This window comes from Maniola jurtina, chromosome 15, assembly GCF_905333055.1.
Source record: "Maniola jurtina chromosome 15, ilManJurt1.1, whole genome shotgun sequence".
In the NCBI taxonomy this organism is placed as follows: Eukaryota; Metazoa; Arthropoda; class Insecta; order Lepidoptera; family Nymphalidae; genus Maniola; species Maniola jurtina.
In genome coordinates this window covers 11,116,701-11,138,144 of record NC_060043.1, presented here as the reverse complement: position 1 = coordinate 11,138,144, position 21,444 = coordinate 11,116,701, and the positions used below count along the sequence as shown (strand labels likewise).

Genomic DNA, 21,444 nt, shown 5'->3' with positions numbered 1-21,444 from the left:
AGGTTTATTACACATTGTTTTCCGAGATAATAGTCCTATACTCTTAATAGACTCATCTTCCGAAATAGGGATAGATACATAGATAGAAATCTTTATTGTACAAAAAACATGAAATAACCAAGACAAAACAAAGAAACTAAAAACTAAAAACAATTAATTGTATGCAAAGGCGGCCTCATTGCTCAGAGCAATCTCTACCAACAAGGCATTAGGCAACCTTTGGTAAAAGGAGAAACCAGGTGTGTTGGATAGTAGTATAGTAGTAGTAGTAGTAGTAGTAGTAGTAGTAGTAGTAGTAGTAGTAGTAGTAGTAGTAGTAGTAGTAGTAGTAGTAGTAGTAGTAGTAGTAGTAGTAGTAGTAGAGATGTTACACGAAATGGCGTATAATACCGAGACTATAACTTAATTTAGACTAGACTATAACTTAATACTATTAGCAAGCTGAAGTGGCAGTGGGCAGGCCATGCCTGTCGTAGAGGCGATGGCCGTTGGAGCTGGAAAGTCCTTGAGTGGAGACCGCGTTTAAGCAAGCGTAGTGTGGGACGCCCTCCAGCACGATGGATCGACGATATATATGGATGAGGAAGGCTGAGGACCGGGTGTGGTGGCGCTCTATAGGGAAGGCCTATGTCTAACAGTGGACGTCCACAGGCTGATGATGATGATGATGATGATAAATTAATTTGAGGAAGATCCCTGGCAACTATTGATAGAATTGCAACCATATTGCAACAATGGAGCTTTTTCGGTTGTCCAAAATCGCTAAGCTAAACAAGATTACAGACCTGAATGTATACTTAGAATTTGAAATACCTGTTTGTTTTTGTTCAAATTAAAAGCAATAAAATACTAATAATTTATATTGCTGACGGTAGTTACAAGTTTAACAGACAGAAGAAGTAAGAACTGAGAAGACCATATTTGCAAGTTATTTCGACCTTGAAAATATGGTCTTCAAAGTTCCAATAGATACAATTTATTTAGCCAGTAATGAGCCAAGAGTGTCAGCCTAACGGAATAGATTAGTTAGTTATCCGTAAATTATTTCTTGAATTGGATAAAATGTTTGACGCTTTACCATGGAACAGCAAATAAGCAGTTCTATGCCTCTTGCAAATCCTAACCAACACTTCCTATACAAAGCTAAACATGGCAGCCAAGCCATCTTGTAAATTTTAATACAATGACAGAAAATGAAGTAATAATGGCATTACATATGTATTTGTGGAAGCCTTTGAAGGGAAAACGTCGAATAAATCTTGCATGCCGTCAATGCAAAGGATTATCTTGGATATCTGAATATGATTTTAACTTCTGACTCTGAAGCGTTTGCGTATTGTTCGTCAATGAAGCATAGAAATATGTTGTACTAGCTGATACCCACGACGTTGTTCGCGTGGATTTAGGTTTTAAATAATCCCGTAGGAACTCTTTGATTTCAGGGATAAAAAGTAGCCTATGTCACTTTTTAGGTCTTCAACTATATCCATTATCCATGTAAAAAAATTAGGCCAATCCGATGCTCCGTCTCGGCGCGATTGAAGCACAAACCAACAAACAAACACACTATCGCATACTTATTATATGGGTATTAATAATAATGTAAGTATCTATACTATGTAGACATTTCTGGTATTTGATTCTGTATAAACTTACCTAGATTGTTTTCATCTGTTGCCAGCAGCAGTCTAAACAAAATCAGTGCAACGACTTCTCACGGTTTTCGCGTCGACAAACCTTTGCTTGTGACATAATAGCCAAGTCATTCTACATTTAATTCAATGTTTTCTTGTATAACAACTTTTAGGAGCCGCGTAGGACCCATAATATTACCTCGATTTAAAATCGTATCACTATTCACTGTACTAATGAAGGTCTTGTGCCTACCAAGTAAAATGTACTTGTTTAACTTAGCAGGTACTTATTCACTAAAATTACTACCAAGGCCCTTGCATAAAAGGTACCTATTCACTATTCTTACAAACTCATTTCAAAATCGTGTCGTATCCATCACTAGCATAAGGAAAGCCATGTACCGAAGTGTCGTCTGCATACATTATCGATATAATGGTTACTCGATGAATAATTTTTAGCTAGGCCACAGAATAGATAATAGCTAGATCCACTGAGCACATAATCCTTGGAGTAGCTATTTGCGAGTACTCGGAAGTAAATATTACCAATCAAGCTTTAGAAAAAGATAATCGACAGTTTCGGCTCCGTAGACCGTTTTCTTGTTCACTCATATCTTCGCAAAGACAGAAACGACATTCTACTAAACGACAGACTACTTCTAAAACGCGATATGTAATATTTTATTACCGGGTATTGTATCTACGTATTGCTCTATGACAGTTTTGGTAATACTCCGTGAACAGTGCTACTCTTGGCACGAAATTTCGATTAACAACTGGTTGGCTGAATTAAAGCATTTTTGCTGCATCTGTGCATAGTAGTCATTGTGTGAGAAACAACCAATTTGAGGTGATTAGGTACACACTGTACCTGTTACACTACGAAACCGGCGTGATATTGTAGCTGTCATTCTACCGTAATGGAGCCGCAGGCTTACTGAATGGTCCAGTTAAGGGTCTACGAAATATTAATGATGTGAAAATTAATCAACTTGCCTTGTCGACATTTTATAGCATCTTGGACTTCAAGAAAGGGGATTTTTATAAAAGTATTCGATCCGTTTTTAACCCCCGACCCAAAAAGAGGGGTGTTATAAGTTTGATGTGTGTATCTGACTGTGGCATCGTAGCTCCTAAAATAATGAACTGATTTTAATTTAGTTTTTTTTTTTTGATTGAAAGGTGGCTTGATCGAGAGTGTTCTTAGCTATAATTCAAGAAAATCGGTTCAGCCGTTTCAAAGTTATCAGCTCTTTTCTAGTTACTGTAACCTTCACTTGTCGGGGGTGCTATAAATTTTTAATTTACACTTGTAAGTACTAAGTTTTTGACGGCCGTGACTCCAAATAGCTACTCTAAGAGCTGTGTGCTCGATGTCTAGGCCGCATTTGCGTCAGCCAGTAGCCACACAAATCGGATTAGGTTTCCAAATGCCAATCGTATATAGCCTTAATCTTGAGATATACATATAATATATGTAACAATTTACATAGGATTTGGACTCGTTTAAAGTTCACATACAGTATAATGTACCCATACTTTACAAACTCATTGCTTATTCTTTTAACCGTCAAGGAGAAAATATATTGTATCTACCTACTATCGTATACTTATTATAAGTAAACATATACTTTCATTAACTCCCGACCCAAAAAGAGCGGTATTATAAGTTTGACGTGTGTATCTGTGTATCTGTCTGTGGCATCGTAGCTTCTAAACTAATGAACCGACTTTAATTTAGTTTTTTTTGTTTGAAAGGTGGCTTGATCGAGAGTGTTCTTAGCTATAATCCAAGAAAATCGGTTCAGCCGTTTAAAAGTTATCAGCTCTTTCTAGTTGCTGTTATGTAACCTTCACTTGTCGGGGGTGTTATAAATTTTTAATTTACACTTGTCTATCGTATACTTATTATAGGTAAACATATACTTAAGTAGTTATGTATATTTAGCTTATATCCTAAAGAGTCGTGATAGCCTAGTAGCCAGTCCACCTCCTATTCGGTCGATCGATTTCGGGCACGCACTTCTAACTTTTCTTGCTTTACCGGTGAAGGAAAATATTGTGAGGAAACCTACATGCCTGAGAGTTCTCCACAATGTACTCAAAGGTGTGTGAAGTCTGCTAATCCTACCAGAGAGCCCAACTATCACACTTCACACTAATATTATAAAGGTGAAAGTTTGTGTGTATGTGTGTGTGTGTGTGTGTGTGTGTGTGTGTGTGTATGTGTTTGTTACTCGCGAAAACCACTGGACGGATTTGGCTAAAATTCGGAATGGAGATAGATAATATCCTGGATTAGCACATAGGCTACTTATTATCCCGGAAATCTAAAGAGTTCCCACGGGATTTCGAAAACCTAAATCCACGCGGACGAAGTCGCGGGCGTGAGCTAGTGCCTCATATAGATAACTATATGAGGAGACCCATGCTGAGAGCGAGCGGGCGAATGTGGATCATGATGATAATGGTGAATGTAACCCGACTTTTGAATTCAATTGAAGTGCAATCGGCCCCACCGTTCAACTGTAGGTAAGAAGTAAGGTATACTTAGCAACAACATTGAATGGACAGACAGATAAATAAACATTTAGGCGCCGCTGTATTTGTAATAACTTTGCCGTGCAAATATTGTGAATGGAGTGGGATTTATAATATTATTTTCTGTATGTGCGCTGTTATATGCATACAGGCAGTATAAGCATATGGCAGGCAATATAAGCAGTCACTTTATTTATTTTCGTTTTAAAAAGAATATTAGCAATGCTAATCATGACATGACATCATGAACAAAAGCGCCCGATAAGCTCAAAGGATTAGCAAGCTGAAGTGGCAATGGGCAGGTCATGTCTATGTAGAACCGACGGCCGATGGGGCAGACGTGTTCTGGAGTGGAGACTGCGTACCGGTAAGCGCAGTGTGGGACGACTTCCTGCTCGCTGGACCGATGACCTGAAGAAGGTGGCGGGGAGCGGGTGGATGAGGAAGGCGGAGGACCGTGTTTGGTGGCGCGCTCTTGGAAAGGCCTATGTCCAGCAGTGGACGCATACAGGCTGATGGATGGATGGACGGATGAATCATGACTAACACTCCACTTTCCCCTCCAATTAAGCGTAAAGCTTGTGCCAGGAGTGGGTACGACAATAGTGCAACGGGTTTGAACCGCCGACCTTTCGGAATTCAGTCCGCTCCTCGACCGTTGAGCTATCAAGGCTTCAAACTTTGACTGCGAAGTTCTACATTTTGGCCTCTACTTGTACATTTTTAAATTAGGACGACAGCTAATGAAGTATTAGTTCGATTTGCGTTTTTCTGCAAAATATGAGACTATAAGAAGAAGAAGAGTATTGGGGGAGAGAATGAAGAATTGGTTGTCGGCACCCTAGTTATTCCGAAAAAGTCAAAGATTTGTACGTCTAAAAGTTAATATAAAGCTCAGATGTAGGTGTGACAACAGATAAGCCTGTTGAGTTGTAGACAAACCAGAAAGCGTACAAAATTAGCTTATCGTTTGCGCCCACGCAGGCCTATTGATTAAACATAAAAATCGTTTTATGGCGTACGAAATTGACCACGTTTATATTATTTTTGACAGCGCGTGAGAACTCTGTGACATAAAAAATTAATTTAGAGGCCACACCCAAGTATAGGCGAAATGGCGAAATTTTGGCTGATATATTTGCACATTTTTCGCGATAGGTAACTAAAGTATTAGGTTTGTATGTATGTATATTTTTAACATTATTGCAAAAACCTAAGGCACGGTTTAAAAACATGTTAAACCCAGCTATTCCATACACAAGATAAAGATAAAAACTAAAACCTTACTAACTACTCCTCTGAAATATAATAAATTGTTTTTCTGTCGTTTGGAATATTTTAATATTGTCATACATAATATTATATTTATGAACTCAAAATTTTCTCAACATCCCTCTCAATACGACAGCAAAAAAAATGAGTACAACCACCAATGGTAAACCAAATATCCAAGTAGGTAACTTGCCTCAGTAACTTACTGTACCTAGTTCGCATCAATACAATATACTTATAGTTTAATAGCCAGATGTGTATGCAAGTATCTACCTACTTATAGTAGTTTAATATGCAAGTAGAAAACTGTTTAAAGACCACTTTCTGTTTGTGTTTAATTACAGAAGTCAGAAATGCTTGTAGCTAATATGAAGGCCCGAGGTGAATCTTATAATTGCTTCCATCGATCGTACCGACCACCCACGTTAGTGGTAGGTACAAGAGTTACATTAATATGTACATTAAACCAACTTCCGCGGAAATAGCTTTGTCAGATAAAATCTCACATATATAACAACAAGTCGCAATTAAAAAAAAATTAAAAAACAGAGATGCCTTGCCAAAAAACCGAACTAAAAATATTTAATTTTTCACATTGGATTTAATAAAACGGTCAAGTGCGAGTAATATCACCTGAAATAATATTTCAAGAATAAAATGTAGGCAAAACAAAACTCTCTCTATAACGATATGGGGAAGGCAGCGAAGCGGCGTGAAACAGATAGCATTTTTGACAAGTGTAAATTAAAAATTTATAACACCCCTGACAAGTGAAGGTTACAATAACTAGAAAAGAGCTGATAACTTTCAAAGGGCTGAACCGATTTTCTTGGATTATAGCTAAGAACACTCGATCAAGCCACCTTTCAAACAAAAAAAAAAACTAAATTTAAATCGGTTCATTAGTTTAGGAGCTACGATGCCACAGACCGATACCCAGATACATACGTCAAACTTATAACACCCCTCTTTTTGGGTCGGGGGTTAAAAATACCTACTCGCGTCGCGTTTTGTAACAGTTGGTGTTGGTAGGTTACGAACTTCCTTACTAATTCCTCGTCCACACTTCTGGGTGGCCGACGCCTGGTTTCGTAAAGCAGTACATTGGAGCTTATCTTCGAATGGCATCATTATTTAAATATTACTCAATCATCATTTTCGATAATGACGAGATAAATGAAGAGAATTTGATGACCTTAAATGCAGATTCGGCTTTTATGATTAATATTTTTATTAAAACAACAAGTAAGATTACAAATACCGAAGTAGGTAAGTATTTAATTATTAAAAAAAAACAATATTTTCAATTCGGCTTTTTTCGGACTTTGGTTTTAAAAGTTGTACGTTAGTAGGCTCGCCGCTTGACTCTATCACCAGACAACGCACGACCACGGCATTTGTATTGAATCTTATTCAAGACGATGATAGCACTAAGCACCTATCTTGTTTCTTTCTTTTTAGTTTATTTTACTTGTACCAAGTCGGGTTCAAGTTGTCTCATTTTTTCCGTAGTCGGGTTATAGTTTTTTCAACTTTTTTTTATTTGAAACTTTTCCGTTTTAATAAGTCTATGATGCGACGACTAACCGAGGTCTCGTGAATGGCCAATAGGTGACGCTGCTGTATGAGAAATAATAAAATTATAATAAAATGGGGTTTCTGTCGCTTGGTATATTTTAATAATAACTATATTTATATTTATGAACTCAGAATTTTCTCCTCTTTCGTTGGACACCCCACTCGACACTATAGGAATTAAAAAAAATTTAAGACCCTCACTTTTTTTTGATGTAACCTTTCTATGTCACCCGGGCTTTTACAACGAATCGATTGACACCTTTTTCATCAAAATCGGCCGAGTAGTTTAGGCGCTACAGTGAAACACACAGAATCTGGATACAAACATCACACATACACAAATACACACATACATAGACTGCTAAAATCATAACCCTTACTTACGGCTTTGCCGTAGTCGGTAAAAAGAAGGGAGACAAACATGAAAAGGTAGTAATAATCGCCCTAAAGTGGTCCTTAGTGTAACAGGTCAAGACCCCCATTATGTGGATAACCAACGCAGAAAAAGCCTTTTTAAAAAGCCTGGCTGTGCTGCCATGCGATTGCGAAACAGCTGTATCAATCATTGCGACAATTTCAGTTGTTGTGATTGGCTGAATTTATAGCTAGGAACAAACGTTACTGCAACAATATATTTCAGTCAATTAGCCAACACTCTAGTGTTGGCTAATCAGAAGACCCCCTGGTCGTCTTGGATTGCTTTATAGAACACACAACGCGGCGTCCTTCGATTTTTGAATATATCGATGGCATGGCATAATCTATCTAGTAGGCAGTAGATTCCACGATGGCACTCATTTAGAATTTGTAATGTACTCGCCATTATAAGGTCCGGTTATTTTAAGGACTTGCAGCCACATTAGCATACATATTGCCTACGTGCATTTTCGTTCTATCAGGTAGGACATGTCGCGTTAAGTGGCCCGCATATGTTATAGGGAAATATTACTGAGGCAATTTACTTATTTTGCGTTCTCTGGCTGATAATTCTTATTTGTCGCTTGACTTCATACGCAGTTATTCAAGAAATTCATTCAAGAAGGTTTCATCCATCCATCCATCCATCAGCCTGTAAGCGTCCACTGCTGGACATAGGCCTTTCCAAGAGCGCGCCACCAAACACGGTCCTCCGCCTTCCTCATCCACCCGCTCCCCGCCACCTTCTTCAGGTCATCGGTCAAGAAGGTTTACGTGCCGTTTATTCGTATAAAATAACGACCAGCTAAAGTTAGTTTAACCGTCCCTGTCTGTCGTAGCCACTTGGCTAAATCTTAGCCAACTTTTAAGCAACTAACTAAAGTCTGAAATCCAGAACAATTTTGCACAAAAATATTTTATGCTAGTTATGCATTTAATAAATTTTGTTCAACGAAACATTCATTATAAAAGTTTAATTAAAATAGCATGTAACCGGACGTGTATTTAACAAGGGAGTCAGTGTTGCAGACGACAGTTGCACCTCTCTTCCTGTAAACATCCGGAAGCTAGGCGCCACCGGCGCCTGCGCCGGCCAATGTGGTCTAATGGCATTTACGCTCCGACCGCGAAACAGGGCGGACGTAACGCGTCGCTGCTTACACGATTAATAACACTAGATAACATTCAGAATCTAAAATCTGACAAATACACTGTTTTAATACAACTACCGTTTGAATTCGTATTTTGGGAAAGTTAACAAATGTTGAGTCGCTGCCTATTCGATTAATTACACTAGATAACATTCAAAATGTAAAATCCGTCGAAATACACTGACCACGGGAGAACCCTTTTGCATGGGGCCCAAGTATGAAATTGTAAGCAAAAGGTCGCTTTAGTTAAACCCATACCCCTTTGGTTTCTACACGGCATCGTATCGCAACGCTAAGACGCCGGTAGGGTGGTAACTAGCCACGACCGAAGTCTCCTTCCACACAAACATGACCATGCCAATACATAAGGCTCTATGTACAAAGACATGCTTCAAGCACACAGCGGTAGGCTTGCAAATGGCGCGTTTAAGCCAGCACGTCACGTGTTGCAATGCACTTGCTAATGCGCGATATGTATGCGCACAACGACTCGCCTGTCGAAGGTGACTTGCTGGTTGGTAAGGCGCGCTATGAACTGTCAATACCTACTCAATATAATCATCATGATCAACCCATTGCCGGCTCACTACAGAGCACGGGGTTCCTCTCAAAATGAGAAGGGTGTTGGGCCATAGTCTACCACGCTGATGCTGTCCATGTTTTTTTTTATTCAGATACAAGTTAACCCTTGACTGCAATCTCACCTGGTAGTAAGTGATGATGCAGTCTAAGATGGAAGCAGGTTAAGCTGGAAGGGGTCTGGGTTGTGTGATGGGTGGGTTTTTTAATTAACCCATACCCCTTTGGTTTCTACACGGCATCGTACCGGAACGCTAAATCACCTGGCGGCACGGCTTTGCCGGTAGGGTGGTAAGTAGCCACGGCCGAAACCTCCCACCAGACCAGACCAGAGATTTAGAAATTATAAAATTCCAAACCCCACTGGAAATCGAACCTGCCACTAATAAGACCACAGCGCTTAGAACTGTGCCAGGGAAGTTGCGGAAGTGCGTATTTCTTCAAATGTTACAAAAACAATGCACCTATTTTTTTCGAAACATGCAAAAAAAGTCGAAAGTCGTAATGAGAAAAAATAGTTTTATGTAAGTAAATACATTATGCGGTCTATTTCATGAACAAACAAAAAATAGCTATTAACTTAACAGTAGGAAAAAAGCAACAGACTAGAATATTAATTAGTTACGTATCATTTGATTGAGCAATTAAAACATGCCTCTGAATAAATGAATAAGTAGGTAAGTACCTAGTTAAGTAGGCACTTATTCTGAATGTTTTCTTTTTTTACAAAAATTATGCGAAGTTTTTCATGAGTCGTAGACGATGCCGCGAATAAACCTTTGAATTCTTATAAATATGTATTCGCAAGAACACAGCTGAATATACAAGTTAAATTAAAAAATAACACCCCCGACAAGTGAAGGTTACAGTAACTAGAAAAGAGCTGATAACTTTCAAAGGGCGGAACCGATTTTCTTGGATTATAGCTAAGAACACTCTCGATCAAGCCACCTTTCAAACAAAAAAAACTAAATTAAAATCGGTTCATTAGTTTAGGAGCTACGATGCCACAGGGCACAGACAGATACACAGATACACTCGTCAAACTTATAACACCCCTCTTTTTGGGTCGGGGGTTAAAAAGACTATTTTCCATTATCAGTCATTCATGGATTAAGTAAGGTGGCCATTTCGCAATAGGTTGAATCAGGACTCGCCCGAAAAGTGATTATTATTTTACGGTACAATCATAAAACGTCATACGGTACGTCGAAAACATTGTGGATACGATGTGTTCACTTTCAGAAGTAGTTATTTATGCTCCACATACAAGTATGAAGAGTCTATTTATTTATTCAGATAGAGTTATGTCCAAAATTAAATGGCTTCACATGCCATACGAGTTACGCGTCTGAAGAACACAATATTATCAATATTTAAACATATCATCATTAGTAACTAGTAGTTTAAACACTTTCTTTGTATAAAAATCAGTTCAATGATCAATAAAAAAATTAAATATTTTTAAGTGTTTCTAATATCAGCTATAAATCAATTAAGTTCTTAAATAAGTATGTTTAATAAAATCAATTAAGAATTATGGCGTTGTCAACCCTGTAGGGTATATCAACATAGCTGTTGAATCGTTTTATAAAACAAGAATAAACATGTTACGTATTGAATAAATAGCATAATCGTAATCCATTATTTATGAAATGGTTTGCTATCGATTATTATTGTTAACCAGTTATATCCTGCGCGGAAGAAAAATAACCAATGAAGCAGCACAGAAAGTGCATAACGAAAGGTACCATAATGACTTCATTATTTCACACATTGAAAACCTACGATTATATTTTATTGATTCTTTAATTTTTTTAGTCGACAATAAGCCCTTCACTGAGGTCTCACGTAGACGTAAGTATAGTTAAGATGCATGTTGCAGTTAAGGCATCGTACCTCAATGCTAAGTCGCAAAGCATACGACTGTGACGGAAGGGTGAAATCTAGCCACGGCCGAAGCCTTCCACCGGACCAGACCTTACTCCAGAGGCTGCTGGGAACCAAACCCGGGACTTTCCATATAAGTCATAGCTCGCCACTGCGCCAGGAAAATCGTATTTCATGTCGATACTTATTTTTTCTAAAATGTACAAATAGGGTAGGTACTTACGTTTTTAGCTAAGTGTGCGATCAGTAATGATAGACGATACCAAATGCCCGCAAAAGACCGTATAAAATCCACAGTTTAAAAGAACAGCAAATAGGCTTCTAGTTTACCTATTATTCACAAAAAGCATTTCAGTGTCACTATGCCCACTTTTCACTGTATATCTTGTAACTCTAAGCGGGAGGTCTAGTTACAAAATTATCTATGCTCATACATTTGCTTATTGTGTGCAAATTGTGGTCCGTTAGCAATATTGTCTACTAAGCTTATCATCACTATCAGCTTTCGGTTACTAACCTGGATCCATTGATTAAGTGCTTTCCCAAGCATGGAGAAAGGAGAACAAAGGATTTAGGTAACCAATTTAGTCCATTCGTCAACCACTATGCATCTTCTGCTGGACATTAGGCCTTTTGGCGACCACGCTACCTCAAACGGTCCTCCGTCTTCTTCATCCATCCACTTGCCGTCCCATCAATTTAGTGCCACAAGCTAATAAAGTTTTGCCGTCAAAAATCGTCGTTCAAAATGTCTGCGGAGCTGAATATACTAGCATATTCTCGATAACGGAGTACAATCGTTTACCCTAATAATACTACAAGTATGATAATCATTTTGTACACCCGAAAACTCATGACATACCCTCATAAATAACAAGGGCATTTACTCAACCAATTGCCCCACATGTCAATAGCAGGTGTCGAATTGCCCACCCTTCATAATGCAACGACATTGCGTCGCCGAACGATTATCCTTTGCTCCCTCCTGACCAAAGAAACAACCGAAAATTAACTCTAATTGAAGGAAATAAGGTTTGAATTTAATTGTAGAGCAGTCAGTGCAGGATTTTAGGCGCCGGGCTCTAGTAATTTGGCGCCAGACAACCGTTAAAAGCCGACCCCTTCAATGAGTACTACTGTGGTGCCGAAAATGTGCTTTTTATTTTGAGGGCACCAGAATTTGTGGTGACGCATCACCGTTTGTTTAATTACTGTTAACTATCTTCACTTGATCTTTGTGTGCACATTGCACGACTGATGTTAACTGGCTAGTCATTAAAATAAACTAAAAAACCTTTGGGTTAGTAACTGACAGACTGGTTGGACGAAAATGAATCTAACTGCTGAATAACTTAAGCATTGATTTCTTAAAACGGGAATTGCCTGTTTTAGAGTTAAAGGCTTCATTAAAGGAATTAATAAATTATTGTTCCAAACCCATATGCGAGCGGGGCGTAAACATTTAGTAAAATCGTGAACATATGCTTGTATGTAGACAAAAGACTGTGGTAGCATCATAGACGTAGCATAATAGACACAAGTTATCCTACATGAAATAGATGAATTTTGGTTTTGAAAACATAAATCTTGCAGTATCAGGATTACGGAGTAGGAACCCACGTAGTGACCATTGGATAACTACTTATTTTGTACCACAATATCAACAATTTAGAAGTTGGAAGCCTGCAAAATATTGTGTAATGATAGGAAAGAATTTGTGTTGCTTAAGAATCGATTCCGTAGACGTAATTGATAAATCCATTTAAAAATTATTACGAAAGCTAAGCTAAATAAAACTAGATTAACGTTAACTGGTGAAATGCTTTTCATTAGCAGCAATAACACAAATCCGTCCAACGATCATGAGTTATTCGAGTCTCGTGTGAAAGCGGACCGACTTTCGCTTATATCTACCAATGTCTAACTATTTCTTATCATGCGATCCATTTGTGATAGCTAATCGCGGAGATATTGCAATTTTCTTTTATTTTTATGGATTTATGGAGCTTATAAATGATACGCGTAACTAAGGTACTTACTTCAGCAGTAGGCAAAATATTTTGGTAAGTACCAGGTATAAGTACCACTTATTATACGGTATTTGCCTATGTCAAAAATAAAACTATTTCTCTGTGATTATTAAATAGGGAGTCTTCCAAAATATGTAAAATCCACACCATTTGTTAGTTTTAAGTGTAATAACCATTTTAAATTATCGATTAAACTAAAAAAGCACGTCAAATCATTGTGACGTCACATGCCAGTATTTCATAGAAGCTAGCATGCTAAGCGCGTTGACGTTTGATAAAAAGATACACAGATATAAATGCTTCAGGAAATGATTTTTATTAACCCCCGACCCAAAAAGAGGGGTGTTATAAGTTTGACGTGTGTATCTGTGTATCTGTGTATCTGTGTATCTGTGTATCTGTGTATCTGTCTGTGGCATCGTAGCGCCTAAACGAATGAACCGATTTTAATTTAGTTTTTTTTGTTTGAAAGGTGGCTTGATCGAGAGTGTTCTTAGCTATAATCTAAAAAAATTGGTTCAGCCGTTTAAGAGTTATCAGCTCTTTTCTAGTTTTCTTGAAGAAAAGAAGGTTAGATAACCGTTAGGTTCATAATATTATGTCAATAGACAAATGTCAAGCTGTCAAGATGGACGTTGCCTAAATACATAATTATTTATTTGAAAATGATGTTTTGGAAAACTCAAATACTTTGGATCGTCGGGGGTGTTATAAATTTTTAATTTACACTTGTCTACAGGTCCAGGATTGTCCGGGGAGAACAGATCGGTTGGTGGACTTACACTGAAATCGCCTGAACTAGATATTTCGTGCGTCACGTCAAACAAAGTGTGAGCATCTCAGGCGTTTCCGAGAAACGCTTCACAATGAAATATCACGAAAACGTTCCAGAAACTTTGATGACTTTAACACGAAACTATGTAGATGCGCTTTTATGTATTGCATGTTGAGAGCTTGCCAAGTTAGTCATTAATTAATTTGAAGACATAGTTATTATCCATACTAATATTATAAATGCGAAAGTGTATCTGTCTGTTTGCAAGCTTTTCACGGCTCAACAGTTTAACCGATTTTGATGAAAAGTACAGAGTTGTTACATCCCGGGGAAGGACATAGGCTACTTTTTATCCCGGAAAATCAAAGAGTTCCTACGGGATTCTTAAAGGCCCATCCTCTTAACCGATTTATTTAAATTTGGTAAGGTAAGCTTACATCCCGGAAGAAATTGGCAAAGGCAACTTTTTATCCCGGAAAATCTAAGAGTTCCTACGGGATTTTTAAAAACCTAAATCCACGCGGACGAAGTCGCGGGCATCATCTTGTTCTTTATATTTACCAGCGCTGTGGCAGAATTCATTATTTCTTATTTATTGGACCCACTTTAGCTGTAGAAATTAGATACTACCAAAACTAGCGGCGTGTGAAACCCCGTAGGCTAAAACTACTTACTAAATTAGGGTCAAAACTATAAAATAAATCCAAGTGGCAACAGTTAACAAAATGAAAATAAATTATAGAAAAAAACCCCGCTTAATAAAATAAATTTGAGAACCGATTAAAATGCAGGAATTTAATACAATATTTGCGATTAGACCCGGCGTATGCAAATTGGAATTTAAATACAGCTCGCTAATCGAGTTACTTAGCTTTTTTATTAGCATAGTGTATTAAAACTAGTTATTCAACTCTAAATATATATTTGGTGTGGGATTATGTTGTAGTGGTGTTAATAGTACAATAAATATTTATTCTGCTGCGGTATATTTTCATACCAAAGTAAACTTTGTACGTAAATTATTTTATACACATTTTAATTTTCAAACTTTTATAGGTAGCTAGGGGTTAGAGAAAAACTATTACAACAAGATAGAGAAAAGTAAAGATTATGATGATCCATACTATCACATTTATGGATTCTAGTCCCGGCAGGGGTTTGGGATTTTATAATTTCTAAATTTCTGGTCTGGTCTGGTGGGAGGCTTCGGCTGTGGCTAGTTACGACCCTACCGGCAAAGCTGTGCCGCCAAGCGATTAAGCGTTCCGGTACGATGCCGTATAGAAACCAAAGGATATGGGTTTAATAATAACTGCCGTACCTCTGCCAGGTTAGCCCGCTTCCTTATACTTATCATTTTATTATTCAGAATTCTAGAAAAACTAGGTCCAAGCTTTAAGCGCCGGTATCGCAGAGTAACCGCCGAGTTTCTTGTGGGTTCTTCTTGATAGGAAGGCTAATTTTGACATTTTCTGATATATTTAATAGAGTTATCGTTTAATTGTTGTTTGTTATGCGCATGCACAGTGAGTAATGTACGAAAATTGCTCGTAAAGTGCGGGACAATAAATCACTCCGCGATGATCGCGCCCGCACCAGTGGTACGCGTTCACGCAAATTAACTCCTTTATGATTTATTGCAATGTATGTCTGCACACCATTTTTAACCCCCGACCCAAAAAGAGGGGTGTTATAAGTTTGACGTGTGTATCTGTGTATCTGTCTGTGGCACCGTAGCTCCTAAACTAATGAACCGATTTTAATTTAGTTTTTTTTTTTTTTTGTTTGAAAGGTGGCTTGATTGAGAGTGTTCTTAGCTATAATCCAAGAAAATCGGTTCAGCCGTTTGAAAGTTATCACCTCTTTTCTAGTTACTGTAACCTTCACTTGTCGGGGGTGTTATAAATTTTTAAATTTACACTTGTTCAAATAATCATTTGCAAAGGATTTTTCATCCATGTGTTAATCATTCAAATAACCCTTTACATTGTGAAAGGATTTTTCAATAACTATATGTCAAAGAGACATTTCCAATACAATTTAGTTATACTACGACATTTAGGCGCCAATAAATTCCATTATTTATACAGGAATGGGGAAATCATCGAGGAATCCCGTGACGTCACTGGCGCCCGACTCCCGCTCCCGGCGCGTGTCGCCCACATGTTCCTTTGGGCAAAAACTTTTAACACAATCGAAAATACACTTATTACTTCTTGAATTAAAGTTCCTTTTTGGCTAAAAATTAAAATATTCGTTGGGTTTTTGTTTGATTTGACGTAACCAAGTAGTGCAGAGTGCTATTAAATTGACACATTAAAAAATGAACTCATTTGCTATTGAATTAAAGTTCTCTTTAAATTAAACTAATGTAGATTTTTGACGGTTGAGATAGTCTTCTGTTTAGCTTTATAATTGGCACCATGAATAAAAATTCTGTATATGAAAGTACCACTAAGTGCTCCCTAATCGCACCGGCAAAATTGATTTGTGCAGAAACCTAACGCGACTAAAACCGAATGTACCTACTCCAATGTAATACAGACCCTATTGCTTGATGTTAAGATTTTAAACACAAGAACAACAGAGACTCGCGCTACTTCGCTCATTATAATTCTCGCATACAAAACATAGTGAGATAGATGAACATAATTGGCTGAGATGTTTTCGCACCATTCAAAAATACGATTTCAGCGCAGGTATAATATAGGCGTAACTAATAAAAGTTGTAGTAAGTAGGTAATTTATAGCAAAGTAGGACTTGTCCTCCATTTAGATACAAAATGGCAACCCTAGTTGCATGACTTGCGACGCTCACAAAAAGTGGCGACCACCTCAATACATCAATTGATATTTTGATAATAATTTTCATCTGATAATTTATAAAATGCCAATTTCACTTATGAACGCACCTGTTGCAAAAATACTTTGAACGAAATTGGTGTCTAAGCACTTTGAAGTAAAGGTTAAAGTTCCGTGCTACTACTTATTTATAATTTTATAGGTGGGGAGGTGGTAGCCGGCGCCAAGTCTGGCTGTTATCAGATCCTTCGATACACTATCGTGTGACGTCACAATGCGATCGATATCCGCGGGTTTAAGCATCCGTAACGGTAGGTATGCTGTTCCTGTTCAATGAATCAAATTAATATAATACTACCAACACTAGCTTCTCCTTTCCGCAAAGACAGCCTGGTAGAGATTGATCTAAGCAATAAGGCCGCCTTTAGATACTAGCTGATACCCGCGACTTCGTTCACGTGGATGTAGGTTTTTAAAATTCCCGTGGCAACTCCTTGATTTTACGAGATAAAAACTAAAAAGTAGCCTATGTGCTAATCCAGGGTATAATCTATCTCCATTCTAAATTTCAGCCCATCCGTCCAGTAGTTTTTGCGTGAAGGAGTAACAAACACACACACACACACACAAACAAACTTTCTCCTTTATAATATTATAGTGTGATTATGTAACCTTACTTAGCTACGGCTCCAAAACTTCTTACCGTTCTCTGATAGACTCCTCCACATAATCATAGACGCTCAGCGAGCTATGGAGAGGACTGTGTTAGGAGTTTGCCTGAAGGAAGACTAGAAATGAAGAGATTTTTGTTGTACGAGCAATGCCCGTTGGAGTCGAAAAGTCTTTGAGTGGAAGTTAAAATACATATTATAATAATAAAAATCAAATCAAACAACTAATAAGAGGTCTACAATCAAAATAAAGTCATTAATTACGATTTATGTAAATCATAGTAGCCCAACACCCGATTCCAGCGACCTCCAGATAATATGTGACCCCGAAGCATTAAATTTTGACCACTTCAGCGACCAAAGCGCTTATCTTAATGCGCACATGTTAAATGCCGCTTTTTAAAAAACTAATATGCTTAAGCCATCTACAGACATGCCAACTTCGATCTTACTGTCTTCGGCTGTGGATCATGGCCTACGATTTTCGTCTTTTAACTCCTAATATTTAAAATGAAATTAAATGAATTTATTTAGTGCTCATTTCATGCAGAAGATTCTACGATCGCAAAGCAGATAGGTTTACTGTTGTTAAAGTATTTAGGTAGTAAATTAATATGAATTACCTACCTACCTTAACTAGCCGACGCACCCCGGTTCCGCTCCGGTGGAAGTCAAGTACCTATATACTAGGTACTTCATAAATCACATTTACTTAATTATTGAAGTAAGTAGGTAGTTACTTAATTAAAATGAAGAATCAGAGATGAAGAAATTATCTGTTGACCAGTGCTGGTAAGTTGGAGGTTGGAAGGAATTTTGTTGGCACGTCTGTAGATAGCTTAACTTTTAGTTATTGTAATGGCTTTCGCCGCTTTTATTTATCTTTTTAATGTGGATGTTTAAAAAATTCCCACACTCCGGGTTAACGGTTTTAATTAATGGGATGCGATCTTTTGTGCTTTTACCTACCATTGCTTTTCACTAACAAGGTTGGTAACAAACTATGCATTTACTTACTTAAGTTGGCATGTTTGGATTGCACGTTAAAGTAGGTAAGTGATTTATTAATTGCACATTAAAAGTTAGAAGTGCGTGCCCGGGATCGAATCCCGACCCACCCGAAGTATTGCGCCCGACGAAGTTCGAGAAGGTGAAGCTGAATGAAGTGGCGACGGAACGAATCTTCAGACGTAGCCCATTTAAAGAATAACAGTCAGTTAAATGGGAAAAATTTCCCATAAATCCTTCGTTACTATTGGTTAGGTCAGAAGACAGCCTTCGTGGTAATTTTTATTACCATTCAGAAAAGTTTTTAGGAGAGCGAGGAGATAGGAGGGGAGGCTAGGGAATTCTCCTATTAACTCCACTTCTCCCACCCCTCTTTAACTGAGAACAGTTCGGCTCGAGTTTCGGTAAAACTAAGCTAGAAAGGCTAGAAATTACAAAATTTTAAAAATTTATACTTATCTACTATTACGAATCGCTGCTTTGGGCTTTATTATCAAACAATATTTTCTATTGGCTGGCTATTCTCTCTGCTTCGATTTTGGCATTTTTCATTACTGAGACTCATAACCCTTTCCATTAATCACATATTGGGTACCAAGAGAGTCCTCTCTTGGTTTATCAATGCGGTGAGCTTCCAAATCCTTTCGCATGAATGTCAGTTGTTATTAAACCAACATCCATATTTATATTTTCCTATCCTATAAGCGTGTAAACACTTCAACACTAACTGAAATTAAAAATAGTAAAACCACTTACCAGTCAATCCAAGATCTGATGTTTCTGAAGACGAGTCATCGCTAAAAGCAGCTGAGAGCTGGTACAAAACAAGCACCAAACACACGCTAAAATTAACCCCCGCCATTTCTGTCAATTACAACTAACTCCACTATACCGAATACACAGTCAACACTTTTCAAACCAATCCAGAGTCACTTAACATCATGCATCTCATAGTCATCACCAGTTGATAATTACTTTTATTTTTACACTTAAATATGTCACTAGTTAGCGTTTTTACACTAATATCACAGCTATAATTCACATCGAAAACGAATAACACGATTTTATTCTATTACAATTCAACTCCCAAATGTATTTGTTTTCTGTAAATAAGTTTAGCAAGCACGCGTATATAATATTTTTATACGGAGCGACACATCCTTACTCCGACGCGGTCAAAGCTTAACTGACAGGAGGGTGCCGATTGGTTGATTGTTTGCGCCATGCGGCGTGCGTCATGCGTGTGTGAAAGAAACAAGCGTGAAGAAGAGCGAGCGAGAGATTGCACGCTGTGTCTAGGGCTGTGCCTGCCTTCCTGATATTCCAATTTCAATGTCGATAATATTTTTGAATTTAATTTTTGTAATGAAAAGTTAAAGTTATATCTGAGCATCGACTTTTATTTATTTTACAACAAAAAAGTTCAAAGTAAAGACGCTATTTCAAATAAAAGCCTAGTTTTTTATACCACAAAGTATTGAACTTATGAAAACAAAATATAAATGAAGCTCAATACCTGGTTTGAACGTCCAAATTCAACTGTCCTGCAATAGGTAAGTATATAGGTACACAGAGTTCCAGTGTCCAGGTTCCAGCATTATAATATTATTGTCTTCCAAACTACGTGCAAAATTTCAACTTAATCGGATAGTTCTTTCTCCTTACCATTAAACACATAATGGCTGGAGTTCTCGTGGGATAATAATGCGGTGGGTTCTCCGATCCTTCCGTAAATTGAAGAGAAATGAACGTGTCTGAATGTGAAAGAAGAGTCCGCAAAACAACGTGATTTCGTTTCTCAGATCAGATGAATCAGATAGCTTGAAGTAACTCAGAAAATCATTTGGGTACCAATTGCGGCGGAATGACAACATACGACTAATACAAATGCCGGTGCATGTAAGGAACAAATAAAGAATATAACAATATTTAAATTTGGTTTTTGAGTTCCATCCATAATGATAACTTTAAAGCCTCTTAACGGCAAAAACTAAACAAAAACCTATTTACTAAATATTTAATATTACTTCCCAAAACAAATTTTTATTGACTACGGCAAAAAATTCGACTTCACAAGGGAACAAAGCTATTTTCGAAAACAGAAAATATTATGTTATAAATATATGCTACATTTTCATAATATGCGTGAAGTAGTTCCTGTATCAATATTTTTCCTTTGCTTTGTTTATCATTTATCTTTAAAACCACTGCTTCAAGCTTTAAGTTCTTTTTTGTTTATTTTTTTAACAAATGAAACAAACTTCTCCATTCAACTTTCCCAACACCTTTAGAAGCTCCTGCTTTTAGAGGAATTAATGGGTTAAAATGCTTTTTAAAACTGAGTATAATGTAAAAAATAGGAAGATGGCTTTAAAAAATCTAAATTTTTTGAAACGTGTCACTACGTTTAACGTTACATCGTCCAACACATTGAAAACGGATCAAAAATTAAGTTTCGTTACTAGCTAGATTAGACTAGAAGGTGATGCTAAACTATCAATTAATTATATTATATTACGTATTTTAAAAGCTCTGTGCGTACAACCCTACCTTTAGACAAGATATTCAAAGTTATAACAAAGTCGACATGCAGATTTAAACTCTATACCAAACGTGTAAAGTCGAAAATCAAGTGAGAAAAATGTCAAGTAGAATTAAAAATTGGTGAAGCGCCAGGCATTTTGTAGCCGGCCGCACGGTGCATTCTTTTCCGTTTTTGTTTTTTTTTTTGCAACTTTCTTTACATCTATTATTTGTCTATTAAAATTGGACCCAGGCTGGTCACTTAACAACCTGCCTACCTACCTACTTGAAAAGTTAAAAATGTTGGTTGAAGTGGCCTTATCAGTTCTTTTAAGTTTTATTTAGATACATGTTTCATAAATAAAAGCTCAACAGAGTAGGTAACTTATTTATTTTCGAACAATAGGTAGATAGGTAGTCCCAATATATTAAAGTGGATTAGTACTTTAGTCATTAGCGACAATTAGGTACCTAAGTACCTATTCTAGAGCTTAATAATGCTGATAATAAGAGTAAGTATAATAAATAATGATATTATATGACTTCCGGGAAGTGAGGTTTTAAAGAATAATT

At 37.3% G+C, this 21,444-nt stretch overlaps 1 protein-coding gene across 1 annotated transcript in view; it reads right to left on the bottom strand.

Annotated features, from left to right (window-relative positions):
- The window catches only part of LOC123872723 (BMP and activin membrane-bound inhibitor homolog), a 101,578-nt gene extending 82,022 nt beyond the window's left edge, over nt 1-19,556 (bottom strand). Inside the window, exon 1 of the mRNA XM_045917178.1 lies at nt 19,105-19,556. Coding sequence (XP_045773134.1) covers nt 19,105-19,210 — 106 coding nt within the window. The 5' untranslated portion in view covers nt 19,211-19,556. The remainder of the gene's footprint in view (nt 1-19,104) is intronic.
- Between the last annotated feature and the right edge of the window lie 1,888 nt (nt 19,557-21,444).